The sequence below is a fragment of the Thunnus thynnus genome, chromosome 9, assembly GCF_963924715.1.
Source record: "Thunnus thynnus chromosome 9, fThuThy2.1, whole genome shotgun sequence".
Taxonomy (NCBI): Eukaryota; Metazoa; Chordata; class Actinopteri; order Scombriformes; family Scombridae; genus Thunnus; species Thunnus thynnus.
Genome location: NC_089525.1, coordinates 13,577,280 through 13,592,883, shown reverse-complemented (window position 1 = coordinate 13,592,883; position 15,604 = coordinate 13,577,280). Strand labels below are relative to the sequence as shown.

The window sequence follows — 15,604 nt, the reverse complement described above, 5'->3', positions numbered from 1 at the left end:
GGATAAACAAATTATTTTGTTTTTTATGTGAATTAAAAACGTAATCCACCTCTGTTTTTCCAGTTCTCCTAACCGAGTTCCCTCTTCAAATCGACAATTAGAATACAAATTAAACCAAAATAAGAAACTAACTTGTTTTTCGCTCGTCTGTCTAAAAAAAATATTTCAGAAGCTAAACGTTGCTGAATAGTTCCCTCTGTCCTGTCAAGTTGATAACTACAGTTTTTAGTTTTACTGCGCTGCTCGATATGATGAGCTCAGGATTTATCAGGAGGACAGCTGCTTTACGCCAAACAGTATGAACCTGGACCGTGTGTGTAAAAACTTGACCTATTGGATGTGTAGAAGAACACCGAACGTTAATTAACATTAGATCCTGACTGACCCGATGAAGTTAGGCTGCTGTGTCTTGTGCGTAAATGCGCACAGGGAGAGAAGCAGCTGCGGGAAGATCGCATATAACCGCATATATATATATATATATATATATATATATATATATATATATATATATATACACACACTGCATTGTATATTTATTTATCCTGTTATCATCAAACAAGTTGAACACAGCTTTGGACGGAGCGGACACCCGGTCCTCCCGCCGGTTAATAACGACCGTTTGCAAACGGAAATGTCCGAGATGTCCGTGTTTATTTGCATATAGAGCGGGGAAGTCAGATCCGATCTCAAATGGTCACTAGGACGCATGTGGAGACGCATGTTAATGCCAGGTGTAAACAGACGTACGTAAAGCTGTCCACTTGTGATCGGATCACCCGAGACGGATAAAAGCAACACTGCCATAAAGTGACACTTCAGTGGGCTTAAAATTTAGATAACCTGTGGAAAAAACTGCTTTCTTCCATGTTAGGTTCAAACACAAACACGTTTTTACAGTGTTGCATATTTTCTTATGAAATGTGTCATTTCCATTTTATTTTTTCTAAGAATAAATAAGAAAATAAATGCTGTACTGCAATTTGCATATTAACTCGTTTTTTTTATTGAAAACCTTACAATTGACGACAGCAGTGAAATGCTCAGACATAGCTTAATCTAAAACCCAATGCTTGTATAGAAAATCACAGAAAGTCAAGTTGTAGATATTTTGTGATTACCATTGTTTTATTATAATAAAGATAAATGATTGCAAATGTGTAATTTGCAGTGCAACTTTTATTGAAAATCTCAAAACAACACATTATATATGTAACATTAGATGAATGCTCTGATATAAGTGGTGTAACTTGATATTAAACCCAATGCTTGTACAGAAAATCACAGAGAACTGGGTTTTAAGTCAATACATACAAATAGTCTTTAGTGACTTAAGCCAAGTGTCTCTCTCACCATGGCACCTACTCCATCAAAAACTTTATGAATGGGAGCATTGCACATGAAGGCACTGGTGGTGACCAGCTTATTTTTGACATCAACGTGAGCTTGCTCCACATCTGTATTCACATGTTTGCAGCCCATCGTCTTTACAGCCCCGGCTGTCTGGGCATATGGCCACCTGAAGAGGACAAGAGAGAGAATGTTAGAACCTTAGGTTGCACATTTCAGTATCCACTGACATCTGATGATGAAAAATAATCATGTGTTCACGCACTTTTCACACTCTTTGTCCTGTCCCAAAGTGAGCTCGCAGCCAGGCAGGACTTTGGCAGCGAGGACGGGGGAGATGCAGCACATGCCCAGCGGCTTTCCGGCTTTGTGGAAAGCCTTGATGATCTTCTCCAGTTGTGGCTGGACGGTGCAGTCCTTATTCTTCACTGCCCAGTCACTCAGGTTCTTGGCCACACCAAAACCCCCTAAACAAGAACACATTCAAGTAGCATGTAGCATATCTCAAAAGTGAAGGTGAAAAAAGAAATATAAAAGTGCTAAATGTAAAATATTATACTCTATGTACAACTGACTCAGCCTCACCTGGGATGATGGCAGCATCAAATGCTGAAACATCCAACTTGGCCAGATCAGTCACGTCACCCCGGGCAATACGGGCACTTTCTTGCAGGACGTTTCTTTTCTCCTCTGTAGGTTTCCCCTCACAGTGGTTTACAACATGCATCTGAGCTACATTTGGAGCAAACATCTTCACCTGAGGAGCATCAAGAGGAAAATAAACAACAAATAAATAAACATTACACATCAGATGGATGGGCCAACAGCCTCTGTAGCTCTGTAGTATTGTAATGTGTCAGTCTTTCCAAAGCTGTTAACCGTATCTCAGTGGGTCAGGGTTACAACAGTTCTTTTAATGAAAAATGGAAAGAAAAGTAGAGCAAAGTGTGAGCTGGAGTAAATCCTGTCTGCCATGACATAAGACAACTATACTGTAACATGGTCACTTGGTTTTTTTGTCCTGCAGACGTGGCCTTACTTCTGCTCCGGCACGACTCAGATGGACGAGGACAGCGGAGGCTTCGTGGACCTCTGTGCCATCATAGACTCCACAGCCGGAGAGAATAACTGCAACACGCTTCACCATGGTTCCTGTAAAACAGACACACAAAGCACATATGTATAACCTAGAACTAAAGATATTTACACGACAGACTTCATCGCGCTTCCCTAGTTTCACATCATAAAATGTCGGTCTCCTGTTTGTTTTTCCTGTCTCATATCAGCTGCATTTGAACCGCTGAGTTTCACACTGCACATAAAAAAATCATAAAGTCAGGTGGCAGAGGAGTCTCAGGAGTGCTGCTGCTGCCAGGTGGTATGAATAAATATAATACTTGGAGGTAAATATATTATACTTATTAAGCATTTCACCATTTCACTCATGCAGTTTGCAGCACTACTTCACAGTTACTCCAAGAGATTATTCCTTAAATACAAACTGTTTTCTCATATATAAAGAAAAGGTGTTTGTTAAGTATAAAAAGCAGAAGTAGAGACAGTGTGGATAGATTCACTCACCTTGGACAGGTATATATGTAGGTGGCCTGGCTCTTCACTGTGTGATCCTGCTGTTCAGTAGAAGTGTACGGGCTGAACTCCTGAGGCAGACACTTTATAGTCCTGCCTGCCTCTCCTGTCTCCTCCCACTGTCAGCTGTCCAAAAGGCTGATATCATATTTGTTTAAGGAACCAGGAACAGGGCTGAATTAAAGTGGTTATTGTTGCAGTTAAAATGATGAGTCATTCCTGTCTAGCAACTTTTGTTTTCAGTAAGACTGCTGTAATGATGACAACGCATGTCAACTACATGGTTAGTTTTTAATTGGGTTACATTCAAAGCTATGTGGATGAGAAGTGTAAAAGTTTTCTAAAGCCAATTTTCAAACGTATTTACGTGGTCTAACTTGCATGTCGATAAGATATAGGTATGTGAATAAATGTATGACTAATTTAAATAGCTATAAATTAACGTAGGGTAAGACTGAATTTACTGATAAAATAACAGGTGCATACTAGGGTATATTCTGGTTGTAGATCTTATTTACATCGTAGGGAGTATTTGTGTATTTGTGTGGAAAAATAAATTACCGAGATCATTCAGTTTTTTACGTATTAAAAATTAATAATTTAACAGGCAGATGCAGCCTAAAACAAGAGGAATAGTACTGGTATTTGGACGACATTATTGTTTAGGTTGGCCATAATAATGCTGGGCACCAACAAAATAGTCTATATAGTTGAATTAGGCGAGTTATGACGGTTGTCTAATTTTGAGTTACAGGCAATACGGAAACTCAATGGGTGTAGTCGACACAAGGCGGACCTGTGCAGCTTTTTCTGTTTGTTTTCGTGTGCTGACGTCACTCACGACTGTATAAAGACTGCATCCTCACATCTGCTGAGTGTCGCTCCTGCTATGGCTCAACTCAGCTCACTGCATGTGTCCGTGGGCATACTGGGCATCTCTGGCGGTAAGTTGTATTTACATGCGTCAGTTTGTTTTTTCGTTCATTTTTCCCCACTGCAACAGTTGGGCTGTGACTAACAGTCCTTCTCAGGGCTACAAAACACAATATCATTTTAGTTGCCTTCAAAAAAACTAATATCATGCGGAAATGTAAGATAAAAGTAAAGTTATATCTTAAGTTGGTGTCAAAATTGTAAAAGCATGTTGTGTAAGTTTAACCTCAATCCAGAGGTGTACTTTTTGTCATATCTCACAGGTGTTTTATTCTATTATTCCAATTTTTTATGACTTTGTCAATCAGTTTGTTCCTAATGACTTTGCTCTCTGTCAGTTATTTTGAAGGCTTTGTGGAAAGATTGTACTTGGAATAAAAGCTGCGATTTATGTCAAAGAAAAGTATATATTTTTGTTTTACACAACATGCAAATTAACTGTAACTTTCCTGAAATAATAATAATCTGTTTCTTTTTTTCAGATGACATTAATTACATAACTAATAATGTTTTGAGAAGAAATAAGTTAATATTTTGTTATGATGGTTATAGTTTATTCTTGTCAGTTGGTAGTCCTTGTGTGTTAAATATGTTGAATAATACTAAAACCTCTGCTGTCCACTCACAGCATTAGGAAATCCATACTCTTGCCAACTACAAAATACAAATTTAGAAATGTGGCAGAACTAGTATTAAGTTCATGATTAACTGCATAAAATATGGAAACGTGAGAAAATCTAAACTGGGAAACATTTCACTTAATTCTGCTTACTGTAGGAGGAAACAAAATCATCTGCTTAATTCTTATCAAGATGTCTAAAAAAAAACTTGTTCTGACCTTTAGGTTCTCTCCTGCTTTTGGTGAACAACTATGCCAGCTCTCCTGAAAAAGACTTCATCCCCCATACTGCACTGGGGATTCTGCTCCTCATCATCGCTGCCCTCTTAGCTTATGCAGGTTTGTTTTGAGTTTAGTCATCACTAATTTTAAAAATTTATTAATTAGAGATTTGTATTTATGCATGAAAAAACTTAATTTGCTCCCTGTTAACTGTTTACCTCTCAGGTATCCGTCGCAGTTTGTCCCACGCCCAGCTGTTTTCCTCTGTGTGTCTGACTATCTCTGCTCTGTGGTGTGGTTCAGGCCTGGTGTACATCCTGGCAGGGCAGGGGGTGCTAAAGCCCACAGAGCTAAGATCCTCTTTGATCCCCGGCCTGGCAGCGTTTACATTAGCCCTGCTCCTCATAGGCAGTGTGGCACTCGTGGTAAAGAAAGTAGTTCTGTGTCTCATAGCTGTCTGCATTAGCTTAGCTTGTGCCCATCAAATTGCCGGTCTGTCAGCTTCAGGTTTCGGCCAGTCTGCCACAGCTGCTAACTACCTCCTTGTCTGTCTGGTGGGTGTTTATTTTGGTTTTGGACGTCTGCTGTCCATCGTCACTCATGGTAAAGTGGAACCTCCAGGAACTGGCCTGAAGAGAAAAGATGAGCTGAAAACAGGGCAGAAGCAGGAGTGTAGTGATGCAGTGTCAGTGGGTCTGGTGATGAACTTACTGTCAGCCTCTGTGTTAGCCTGTCCTCTGTTAGGTGTGGTCCCTCAGCTCTTTGTCGGTCACGTCCCCTGGCTGTGGACAGCTGGAGTCTTCCAGCTTGGCATGTGTGTCCTCTTCTACCGAGCCATGGACACACTAGCTGCTACTTTTTACGGCTTCACTGCTCTCCTGAGATTTGCAGAGGGCTACAGTGCTCTCCTATCATTCTACAAAGTGGAGCCTTTCTCCCCGGTTCCCTTCCCTGTCGTCTTCTCTGTGCTTTTCTTCATCCTGGCTCTGTTTAGTTGTCAGAAGAGTTTGCTGGAGGGGTTCTACCAGTTGTTCTTTTCAGCGTATTGTATCGCCATTGCAGCCCAGCCTCGAGGCTTCTTCCAAGGAGGCACTCAGGGAGTACAGGCAGCTATATTTGTAGCCTCTGCCATCATGCTTTTAATTACCGCATTCAATATGGTCTCCACTAAAATGATTCCCACAGGGCAGGGCTATTTCAAGGCTTTAGTAACCAGGACGCGGGGTCTCACTCTCAGAGCCCATGATAAAGAGCTCCATGCACCTCACCTGGGCTATTCCAAATATGCAGATGCAGAAGTGTTAGGCCACGCCTGCAGTGTACTGGCTGCTTTTGCTGTCACAGCCACAATTGGTGACAGAAATCCTCTGTCTGTGCTGGTACTGCCCTGGGTGGTGGTGGCTGGTGGGGCACTTCAGCTGCTCTGCGGCTCAGTTGCTTTCTCTCGGGGTAAAACCTTTGAGAGCACAGTTTTTATAGTCTATGGGGTGATGTGGACAGTGTGGGGGTTGACACGATACGGAGGTCTGTACGGTGATACCAGAGGCTTTAATGTGGCCGTCGGGATCATCTGCTTCATGCTGTTTAACTGTTTAGTGACAGTGGCGGCACTGTTTCTAAATGTTGCCTGGTTTGTCTATGCATTCACCTTCCAACTCATCCTCATTAGCTTCCTGCTGGATGCAGTAGGTGCACTGCCTTATGGTTATGACATAGGAGTCACCATTATCTTTGGCCTTGTTAGTTTTTATTGTTTTTTGGCTCACATTTTCAACAGCACCTTCCAGACCCCCCAGATCCCCTTAGGAAAACCTTTAGTGAAGCTGAGTGGGGTTGGAGGAGGGGCAGATATCTGCCCTCATGTGCCAGCCCGCAAGGCTTCATCTGTCCAACAGATTGCAGGTAAGAATGCATAAAAGAAATTGATGTGAATATTAAAATACAGTTGTTTGCATACTTGATTTTTCTTCTCCTCTCTTCTCCTCTGCAGAAATCATGAAAAATGGTGGCATATGTGGAATGCCTACAGACACTGTCTATGTGCTGGTGGCAGCTTGCAACAGGCCAGATGCAGTTGTCAAAGCTTACAAGTAAGTGTCTTTTTTTTGTGAGTGTGCCCTGGTCTGCATTCATTTATCAGTTCCGTCTCATTATTCTCTAATTTTTGTGTTTGACTTCAGGGTGAAGAAGCAGGCGCAGGACCGACCCATGTCCCTGTGGATCTCTTCCATCAAGCAGCTGGAGCCGGTCCGACATCTGCTGAGCCCTCTGCTCCTGGACTTCATGGAGGCTGCGTGGCCCTCCTCCATCAGCATGGTCATACCCAGAGGTAGCTGTGTGTTTGTGGATGTTTGCATGTTTGTGCCTGGTTGCCTGATGGTGCATGAAGGGTCATATGGGTTTCTTGTCTCACACAGGCCCATGGATGGACACCTTTGGTTTAGGAGAAGCTGCCAAACACATAGGGACTCCACAAAGCATCGCTATCAGGAACCCAGACTGCACTGTGGCCACACACCTCATTAACCTGGTAAGGGCTGTAGACATGAATAACTGCGCACCTTCGGCAGTAAACCCCATAGTGAATACAATGACCTGTTTTTTTTGAAGGTGGGGCCCATTGCTGTGACCTCAGCCAACCCTACAGGCGAGGCAGACACAACTCACCACAACCAAGTTTACGCCAAGCTGGGCAACAAGGTAAACACAATAATTCAGTTTTATTAAATCCAAGAGGCACTGCTGTTCATACTTTCATTGAACTTTTTGTGAACAATATGTGCATTTTGCTTGGTTAGGTGGACGGGGTGTTATGTGATGGAGCCTCGCCAGAGAACATTGCATCCACTGTGGTTGACTGCACAAAGATTGAAACAGGAAACATTGGTTTCTTCAGAGTTGGTCTCATTCCTAAATCCAAGGTGATATAAATATCCCCTCCTGTTCTTTGCATTTTAGGTTAACCCTCTCAATTTTTTGTACGCTCACACTAATACTCGTTGTTTTTGTTTGGAAGGTTCTTCAGATCTTTGAGGAGGTTCAGAGGCGGCACAGACAAGGGCAGACGAATCCTGCTTTTGAATATGATATAAATCTGCCAGATACACAAATAGACAGAGGTTCAGGAGAGGACAATGCAGCAGAGTCAGAAAGAGGAAGTGGAAGCTCAACACCACGCACTAATTCCCCTGATCAAAGTCCAGTCCTTAGAAATGAGTCATAGTATCAATGCACTGCTTCAAAATGCTGCCTGCTGCATTATAAATAATATATTGTAATCTAATGTGCGGTTGTTGTAAAGTTGTCAAATGAAAAAATCACGCACTGATTGGCATCATTAGCCATTCCTTTCTTTGAGTATGCCCTTTGAACAACCATGAAGAATCCCATAAGCTGTGTTTTATTTTGGCCACACTGATGTCTTTATCAAGTATGTTGTTTTGTGTAGTTCGTAGAGCCAACTGTATGTTAAGTGTTAATAACACACAAATGTTCATGCATCATTTGTTATATGACTATATATGTGTAAATTATGGTGTGTAATATATTATGTACAGATGTTTTGCTTATGTTGACGGCTGCTAAGCCAACTGTATATTTTATGTCTGTATACCAGATAACATGAGTGCACTTACTGTGTATAGTTTTAGGATAATAAAATTGCACTACTTCCATACTCATCAACAATTACACATATACACAAAAACATACACACACATACATAAAAAAACTAAACAATTTAATGAAATGAAAATAATTCAAAGACAAGCACACCTCTCCTATAATCACCTCTCCTGATAATGTGCTTAAATTTCTGCTGTCGTGAAATTTGAGCAAATTATCAGTACTGTGACAATTTAAATCATATAGTTAAAAGATATCAGCAGAAATAAGTAATAAAATATGTAATAAATAATAAGATTTCAGTGTTTGATAGAATAATTAATTTATCTTTTTTTCAAATATTACTTGATGCTTGAATCAAGTCACATCAAATGTCACCAAATAAAAATCTTATATATTTTTAAATTTTTATATATTTTTTTTATTTTTAAACAGAATATGTACATTTAAGTGTACAATAATATATAGTGTAAGCACCAGCACATTATATTTATACAAATAAAGAAGAAAACTATGAGACAAGGTAATGCCAGGGGGAAGGCTACACAAAACATATCAACAGGAATCAACTACATAAAAACATTGAAACACTGACTATATATTTCCACAGTTTTTCTGTTTACACTGTGAACAATGAAAGCCATGAAATTTTTATGTTTATATGTTTGTATATGTATATATGTTTATATTTTATGTGACTGAACATGAATTAAATAAGTTTACACTTATGAATATGATATTTTGCTATAGTTATAACAGAGATTGTCATGGAAAATGTGTCCTTATCATTTTTGCTGTGGTCAGTAAAAAAAAAATCCCACTTCAGAGGGAAATCATGACAAAGTCTGGATATCACAAAAGCTTTTACAATATTGACAGTTCCAAAATATATGAATGATGATTTAACTGGATTCCTTAACATGTTCTTTACATGCAGTGTCAATAATCTTAACACATTTGTTAAGATCTCTGAATTAACTTAAAGGAAACCTCTTTAACTTTATTATTGATCATTTATTTGTGGGGTAAGGTCACAAAAATCACAAATAACATTATTCCAGTATAGAACAGTTGCCTCTGAGAATGTAGATCCTAATAGCTCTATCAGTAGTAGTATAGTATAGTTAATACTTAAATAGATAATACTTTTAATTTATTTGTTATAAAATGTTCAGCAAGGAGTTGAGTAGAGAGCAAGAAGAGGTAGGGGGAGACTGGGAGACCCAATTATATTTGGCATTTTGACTCTACGACAAACTGAAACCATTTGGTATCTGTATAAACGGCTGTATTGACGTATTTTCCCGGAAAATTATCTGGAGGAATGCATTTACGACCAGCAGTGACCCAAAATCATTGGAGGCTACTATACGGAGGCAGTCCAGAAATTCGGTGGTTGTCCAAGGATTGTCAGAGGCGACCGGGGAACTGAAAATGTTAAAGTCAGAGACTTTCAGCATTTTCTCCGTCGTAACATTCATAACGGCGAGAGAGTTGGTGGGGTTTCCTCAGATGGGAATCAATAGAGTTCTACATCTCTCTGTTCACTGACCTGAAGGACCGTGATTTGTTCGGTGGTACATATTTGGACCGAGGTCTAATTCAGTTCTGCTTGATGAGTATCATTCAGGTAAGCTACAATGCATTGTTATATGTATTTTCATCCTAAATTGAGGCCCACAAATGTTCGTTTTTTATTTTAACATCCTCCCATGAGCAGACACTGGTTGGGAGTATTAGGACTCGTGTCTCATCATGTCCATCTTTCTTCTTAATCACTGTCATCGGTGTCCTACAATAGCGTATTAATTCATAATCAGTGTTGGGGGTTAGGTAGGCCTAATTTAATTACAAAATAAACAAAATTGTGATGTGTTTAGGCTTAGGCCTATTAATTTACAGTTACTTATGTAAAATTCATGATTAAGATTTTAGTTACATCTGAAAAATTTCAGCAAAAGCCTAAAGCTATTTTATTTTTGTTGCTTGGTGTACCTTGATCGCGTTTCTTCAAATAACTATAATCTGTCTTTACTTAACACTCGACTTCTAGATGTATTATGTTGAACGTTACCGCTGTGAAACAATCATAAAATTGATCTGATGAGTTCTGTCTTCATTCGACAACAGCACGGTGGTGAAGTTAGTTTCAGATATTCATTGTGGGTTCAACAGTGTTAAATATTCACCCTGAAACTCACTTCACCAGTGTCCTGTAGTTTAATCTCTCTCAGCGGGTAGAGCTGTCTCCATACAGACACAGACATACAGAAGAAGAGTTGTGACAACTTCACTCATTTAACTAGCCGCATGAAATAACGTCTCATCATATAATAGAGATTTTTTCCCCCAGTACAAGCATTGTGGGCAGCAAACACTGTTTTTATTAATTTATTAAATTATTTATGCTGGTCCCTTTCCACTCTTTTCCACAACTTTTCTTTCTCTCTATACTGTTTTTCCAGGATGAATTAGACGAGACCATCCATGTGTGGGATTCACATGTCATCAGACCATCAAAGAATGACAGGGTGCCCAGTGGTCGCCCCCGAATCATGTACATGTTCCCAGAACTCTACACAATTTATGACTGCATTTCCCCAGTGGACAGAGCTGATGCACAGTTGTGTCAGAGTAACTGCACATTTCGACCAGCAGTGCCATGTGACACAGACATCTACAACATCTGCAACATTCTGATGGCAGAGTCACAGCTGCATCTTCCAGATGATGCTTATCAAGCATTGGATTTGTACCTGCATTTGAGGAATGAGATAACCTCCGCTCTCTAATTTGAGATGGATTATTATTCAGATTATTCAGGGGTACAACATGTGCACACTGACTACACTGGAACAGTGCTATGCCACAGACATTAAGAACATTTGCAGCAATATTGAGGGGCAAAAAGGATTGATATGTCACTATATGTACACTGACTACAAAGAGAAACAACAAGGCAGGACATGAAAGAGGAACTGAATATTTATTTGAGAATAATGTAGCATTAAACTCAAAACCGTTTGCAGACTCCCATCTCGCAGTTGGAATTTAAGATGGTTTTACAACTTGCAACAAAATTGTGGTCTCTTAAAGGCCATTTCTGTGTCCTCATAGACTTCACCTGTGATTTATAACATATAAACATAGCTGCTGTGTCATGCAGATGTAACTCAAATGCCACTACAGGAACTTTTGCTCAATCAATTTTTGTTTGAATTTTAAAGAATACTGATTTTGGTACAAAAAAATCTTCAGACAACACAAGTTCTGTACTGTATAGCACAGACTGGGTCAATGGTCCTTTCATGGTTTTTCTGCATTGAGCCACTGGGAGCTAGATCTAAATAAGAGGAGCTCTCTGGATGATCCACTTGATGACGTCTCCTGGTCTTGTTCCTCAAGGATCGTGTCTTCATTGTCCTAGCCTATAAAAAAAGTCAGCAAATCAGCAAATTATGGGCTTATACAGACTTGACACAGAGTTAAGACAATAGATTTATCCTCAAAAATAAATGACATCTGTGAATGTACAGGTCACATTGAATAAGAGCACAGGTAGGAAAGCTAAGGTGAAACTTATTAAATTGGCTACTCTTTGAGAACAATAAATATGTATCAAATGCATATCTTTTTACAGCATACATCATACACAGCATATGAGACAGGTGTGGTATACAACCACACCAACCATAAAGGAAGTCATTAATTCTACTTATAGTGCAGCATTTTCACCCACAATTTGCGCCGTTTTAAAACCATAGCAATAAACAACCAATCAATATAAATTAAATATCTACAGTAGCCTATGTATTGATACCACAAATGTGGCAGAGGATAAATTACCTTCATTGGCCTCTTATGTGTTGGCTCGAAGTCCGATGATTCATCAGAGAGGAGTATAATGTCTTTAGCCTTGGTGGTTGTGTAGATGTGCAGCATTCGTAGTTTAGTCTGTTCGTACAGCTGGCCCACCGTGACTCGAAGTCTTCCATCGGTCCTTTGGATGAATGCTCATTTGGAAAAAACAAGCCTTTGCCTGTCTCCACCAGTTCACCCATAGTCACTGATTTCTGGACCAACAGGTTCCGTGTTCCTCCTCCTTTTCTCGTTCTGACCTGGTGATAAGTTCCGCTCTCAAAGTGGAGCCATCCCATTTCAACCCGCCGGGTGACTTTGGCTGCATGTTTATTGCCAATACCGGGGCCTTGTGTGTCACTGTTAGCAGGAGTTCTTAATCTGTCTCTTAATTTCTGCATGAGAGAGGACTTCACTGTCTCTACTCCTCCCGACTCTTCGTTTGTCACAGTTCTTTGACGACAAAATGCTCTGAGCGCAAGTCGGTCCCCATATCTTACGATATACTGGCCTAAATCCTCATCTCTCATAACACTTATGATCTGTATGATCTTATGTCGGTCTGTAAAATGCAAGGCAAACTTTGCGAAATTATATTGCCTACAGAAAGCTAGCAACATTAAATGTAGGCTATTGCTTACTTTATGTGAAAGTTAACAATTATCCTCACCTTGTCATCTTTTAGTTGGTTGATGACACTATCAAGTATATTCCGCATTTTCAGAAACGAGAATAAATCTACTTCTGCTGCCATCCTTTGTGCTTGTCTTGGAGGCTTAATCACAGCAAGCATAACTCCTACTGTTGATTATACCCTCGGTTTCTGGAGCATACCAGTGAAAGTTACGTGCGCACAGGAGATTATCTCGTGCTCACGAGATGTTTTTCTCATGTGCACGAAGAAGTATCTCGCGCGAACGAGAAGGTTATCTCGTGCGCACGAGAAACATATCTAAAAAAATGTTTTTCCCCATGTCCCTTTAAGGGCTCCGTACTCTCCATAGGAAAGTTGTTTCGATTCCTAAGCTTTCAGTACCGGATTGTCCACACAGTGATCATATGACGGTAAGACATTTGATGTAAATAACTGTAATCAACATCTGTAATACATTGCAATGTTAACCAAATTCATATAAGCTTATTTATTACTTTCATAGTATTCTTCTTCATATAGCATGGTCTTCCCCTAAAAAGGCACAATCAAAGGCCCAGGGCTTAGTAATGAGACCCTTCATGAGTTAGGTCCAATTTGTTTTTATGAGACTAGTACAGTGCCTGTTCAAAACAATCAATAAATTGACAAACGTTGATAAGGATTTAACAAAGTCAATGGTTTTAACCCATGCAGAAACTTCACCAGTGAGACTAAACTGAGGTTGAACCGTAGTCAGTGAGTTGTTAGCATTTGCACCAAAGAGACGTTCCCACTCTAAACCTCTCACATGATTTAATTTCAATAGCTATTCACATGATTCAATATTTTACAAAAAGCTAAGACCATAGAAAAGTTTAAAATTTAGATACAGATTTGTGTATCAGAACTTGGTTTTGTCTTCTTTTCTCTCTTGTGCTTGATTTATCTTGTAATCCTTTGGATGGGTCCTGACTCCAGCTTGAGAGCCACAACCAAAGTAATATATAAAGTAGACTGACTGGCTCCACCTGGACCCTCTCAACAGTAAAATGCTACTTACACATTGATGCATCAGTAATGATCTAATAATGTCACATACCATCTTTTATACGTTACAGGGGACTTTTGTGGCCCTAATTCATTTGGAGGCCCCAAGCAGCTGCTTAGTTTGCTTGATTTGTGACAACGTGTGAGAGAGAAAAATCACTTTAAAACATTGAGGAATTAAAAAACAGAAATTCATAACTGTCACAGTCACTGAATTTCAATGACTGGTTTACAGAAAAGATAGCTTCTTCAGCATGACCTCCTTTCATCCAGAAGCTGCTCTCTGTCACTTCTCCAGGACTCCCTCTCCTTCAGGACCATGATCTTTGCAGCAATCCTCAACTTTTCCATTTCCTGCATCTCAGCCTCCATGTGTTTCCTCATGTCCTCCATCCCTTTGTTATACTCCTGTGCGACACGAACACAGAAACACATGAAGACATTTTCATATCACTGATATGAAAATCAGCAGACTCAGGTATCTTGTTGGTTTTATACTCCCAATAAGATACCTGAGTCTGCTGACCACGCTCTGTTGGTTGTTCCTAAGACCAAAATGAAAACTGAAGTTGCCTGTGCATTTATTGTAGCTGCTCCCACTCTCTGGAACACTGTCCCCTATCTATAACATTTCAAATGACTGTTTCTGGGTTCATGAAGCTGTAATAGTCCTAGCCCTTTTCTAAGTATTTGATGTTTAATTTAGTGTTTATTTTATGTATACTTTGATTTTACAGTGTTTAATGTGATAAGTTTTGCACAGTCAAAGGTGTGAGAAAGACAGTGTGAGAACATTACATGTATTGATTATCTATGGTGCTTATTTTCCCCAGCCTACCACAGAGGCAGTGGAGTGGAAAGAGGTGGCAAGGATCTTTCAAGAAAATTGGAATTTTTCTAATTGCATCAGTGCATATTCAACCACCTGCTAAGTCTGGAAGTACCAAACAACTACAAACCCAGATTTTCTTTGTCACTTATAGCCATAGTCAGTGCAAATGATATTATTATTGCCAATGTTGGTACTCAGGGAAGAGTGCAGAGAGTGATATTTGGCCACTCAGATCTCTGGGCTGCCATGGACAGAGGTCTAATGAATGTCCCCCCTCCAGAGCCTGCCAGGCACTAACATAATCGTGCCTCATGCATTTGTTGGCGATAAAGCATTTCCTCTCTGGACCGATGTACTAAAGCCATACCCTTACCGAAACCTGGACCGTGGACAGTGAATATTTAATTACCGGCTGTCCAGGACAAGGTGCACGGTCAAGAATGCATTTGGAATTTTGGCCAATAGACTGCATGTTTTCCTTTCCAATATAACACTAGCCACAATGTGTTCACAATTTCTTCAGGGAGAAGGCATCAGATACCTACCTCCCCCCAGCTTTTGTAGATGTGGAGAATGAGAACCACAGGATAATTCCCAGAGCTTGACAGAGGAATGGAGAACTCCTCTCTGTGGCAGCGAGCAGGGCACAGAATGCCACAACCACCAGTTGAAGGCATACGTTCTTTTACCTGTGGGATCTGTTTCCTGGCAAGAAAATATGATTTACTTAATTACTTACTAGGCAACATGAAGTAACCTGATAATTATATTCCCTTGGATTAAAATATTAGGTACCCATGGACACACTAATATCGAAAGTTAATGTCATGTGACACCTTAAGTATTTGCTTCCTTTGTCTAATGGAACTGTTACTTAAAACAGCAGCAAAAAACA

At 39.9% G+C, this 15,604-nt stretch overlaps 2 protein-coding genes across 2 annotated transcripts; one reads left to right on the top strand and one right to left on the bottom strand.

Annotated features, from left to right (window-relative positions):
• Positions 1-1,161: 1,161 nt before the first annotated feature.
• On the bottom strand, positions 1,162-3,048 carry LOC137189232 (glutamine amidotransferase-like class 1 domain-containing protein 3, mitochondrial). The gene is made up of 5 exons (XM_067598981.1): positions 2,932-3,048; positions 2,390-2,502; positions 1,936-2,107; positions 1,616-1,817; positions 1,162-1,519 (listed from the first exon to the last, which is right to left on the bottom strand). Exons 2-5 carry the CDS (start codon positions 2,495-2,497, stop codon positions 1,324-1,326), a joined length of 678 nt encoding a protein of 225 aa, XP_067455082.1. The 5' UTR covers positions 2,498-2,502; positions 2,932-3,048; the 3' UTR covers positions 1,162-1,323.
• Positions 3,049-3,793: 745 nt separating this feature from the next.
• On the top strand, positions 3,794-8,386 carry LOC137189231 (uncharacterized). The gene is made up of 9 exons (XM_067598980.1): positions 3,794-3,884; positions 4,718-4,831; positions 4,940-6,616; positions 6,705-6,804; positions 6,895-7,043; positions 7,132-7,244; positions 7,325-7,414; positions 7,513-7,635; positions 7,731-8,386. Exons 1-9 carry the CDS (start codon positions 3,830-3,832, stop codon positions 7,935-7,937), a joined length of 2,628 nt encoding a protein of 875 aa, XP_067455081.1. The 5' UTR covers positions 3,794-3,829; the 3' UTR covers positions 7,938-8,386.
• Positions 8,387-15,604: the final 7,218 nt, after the last annotated feature.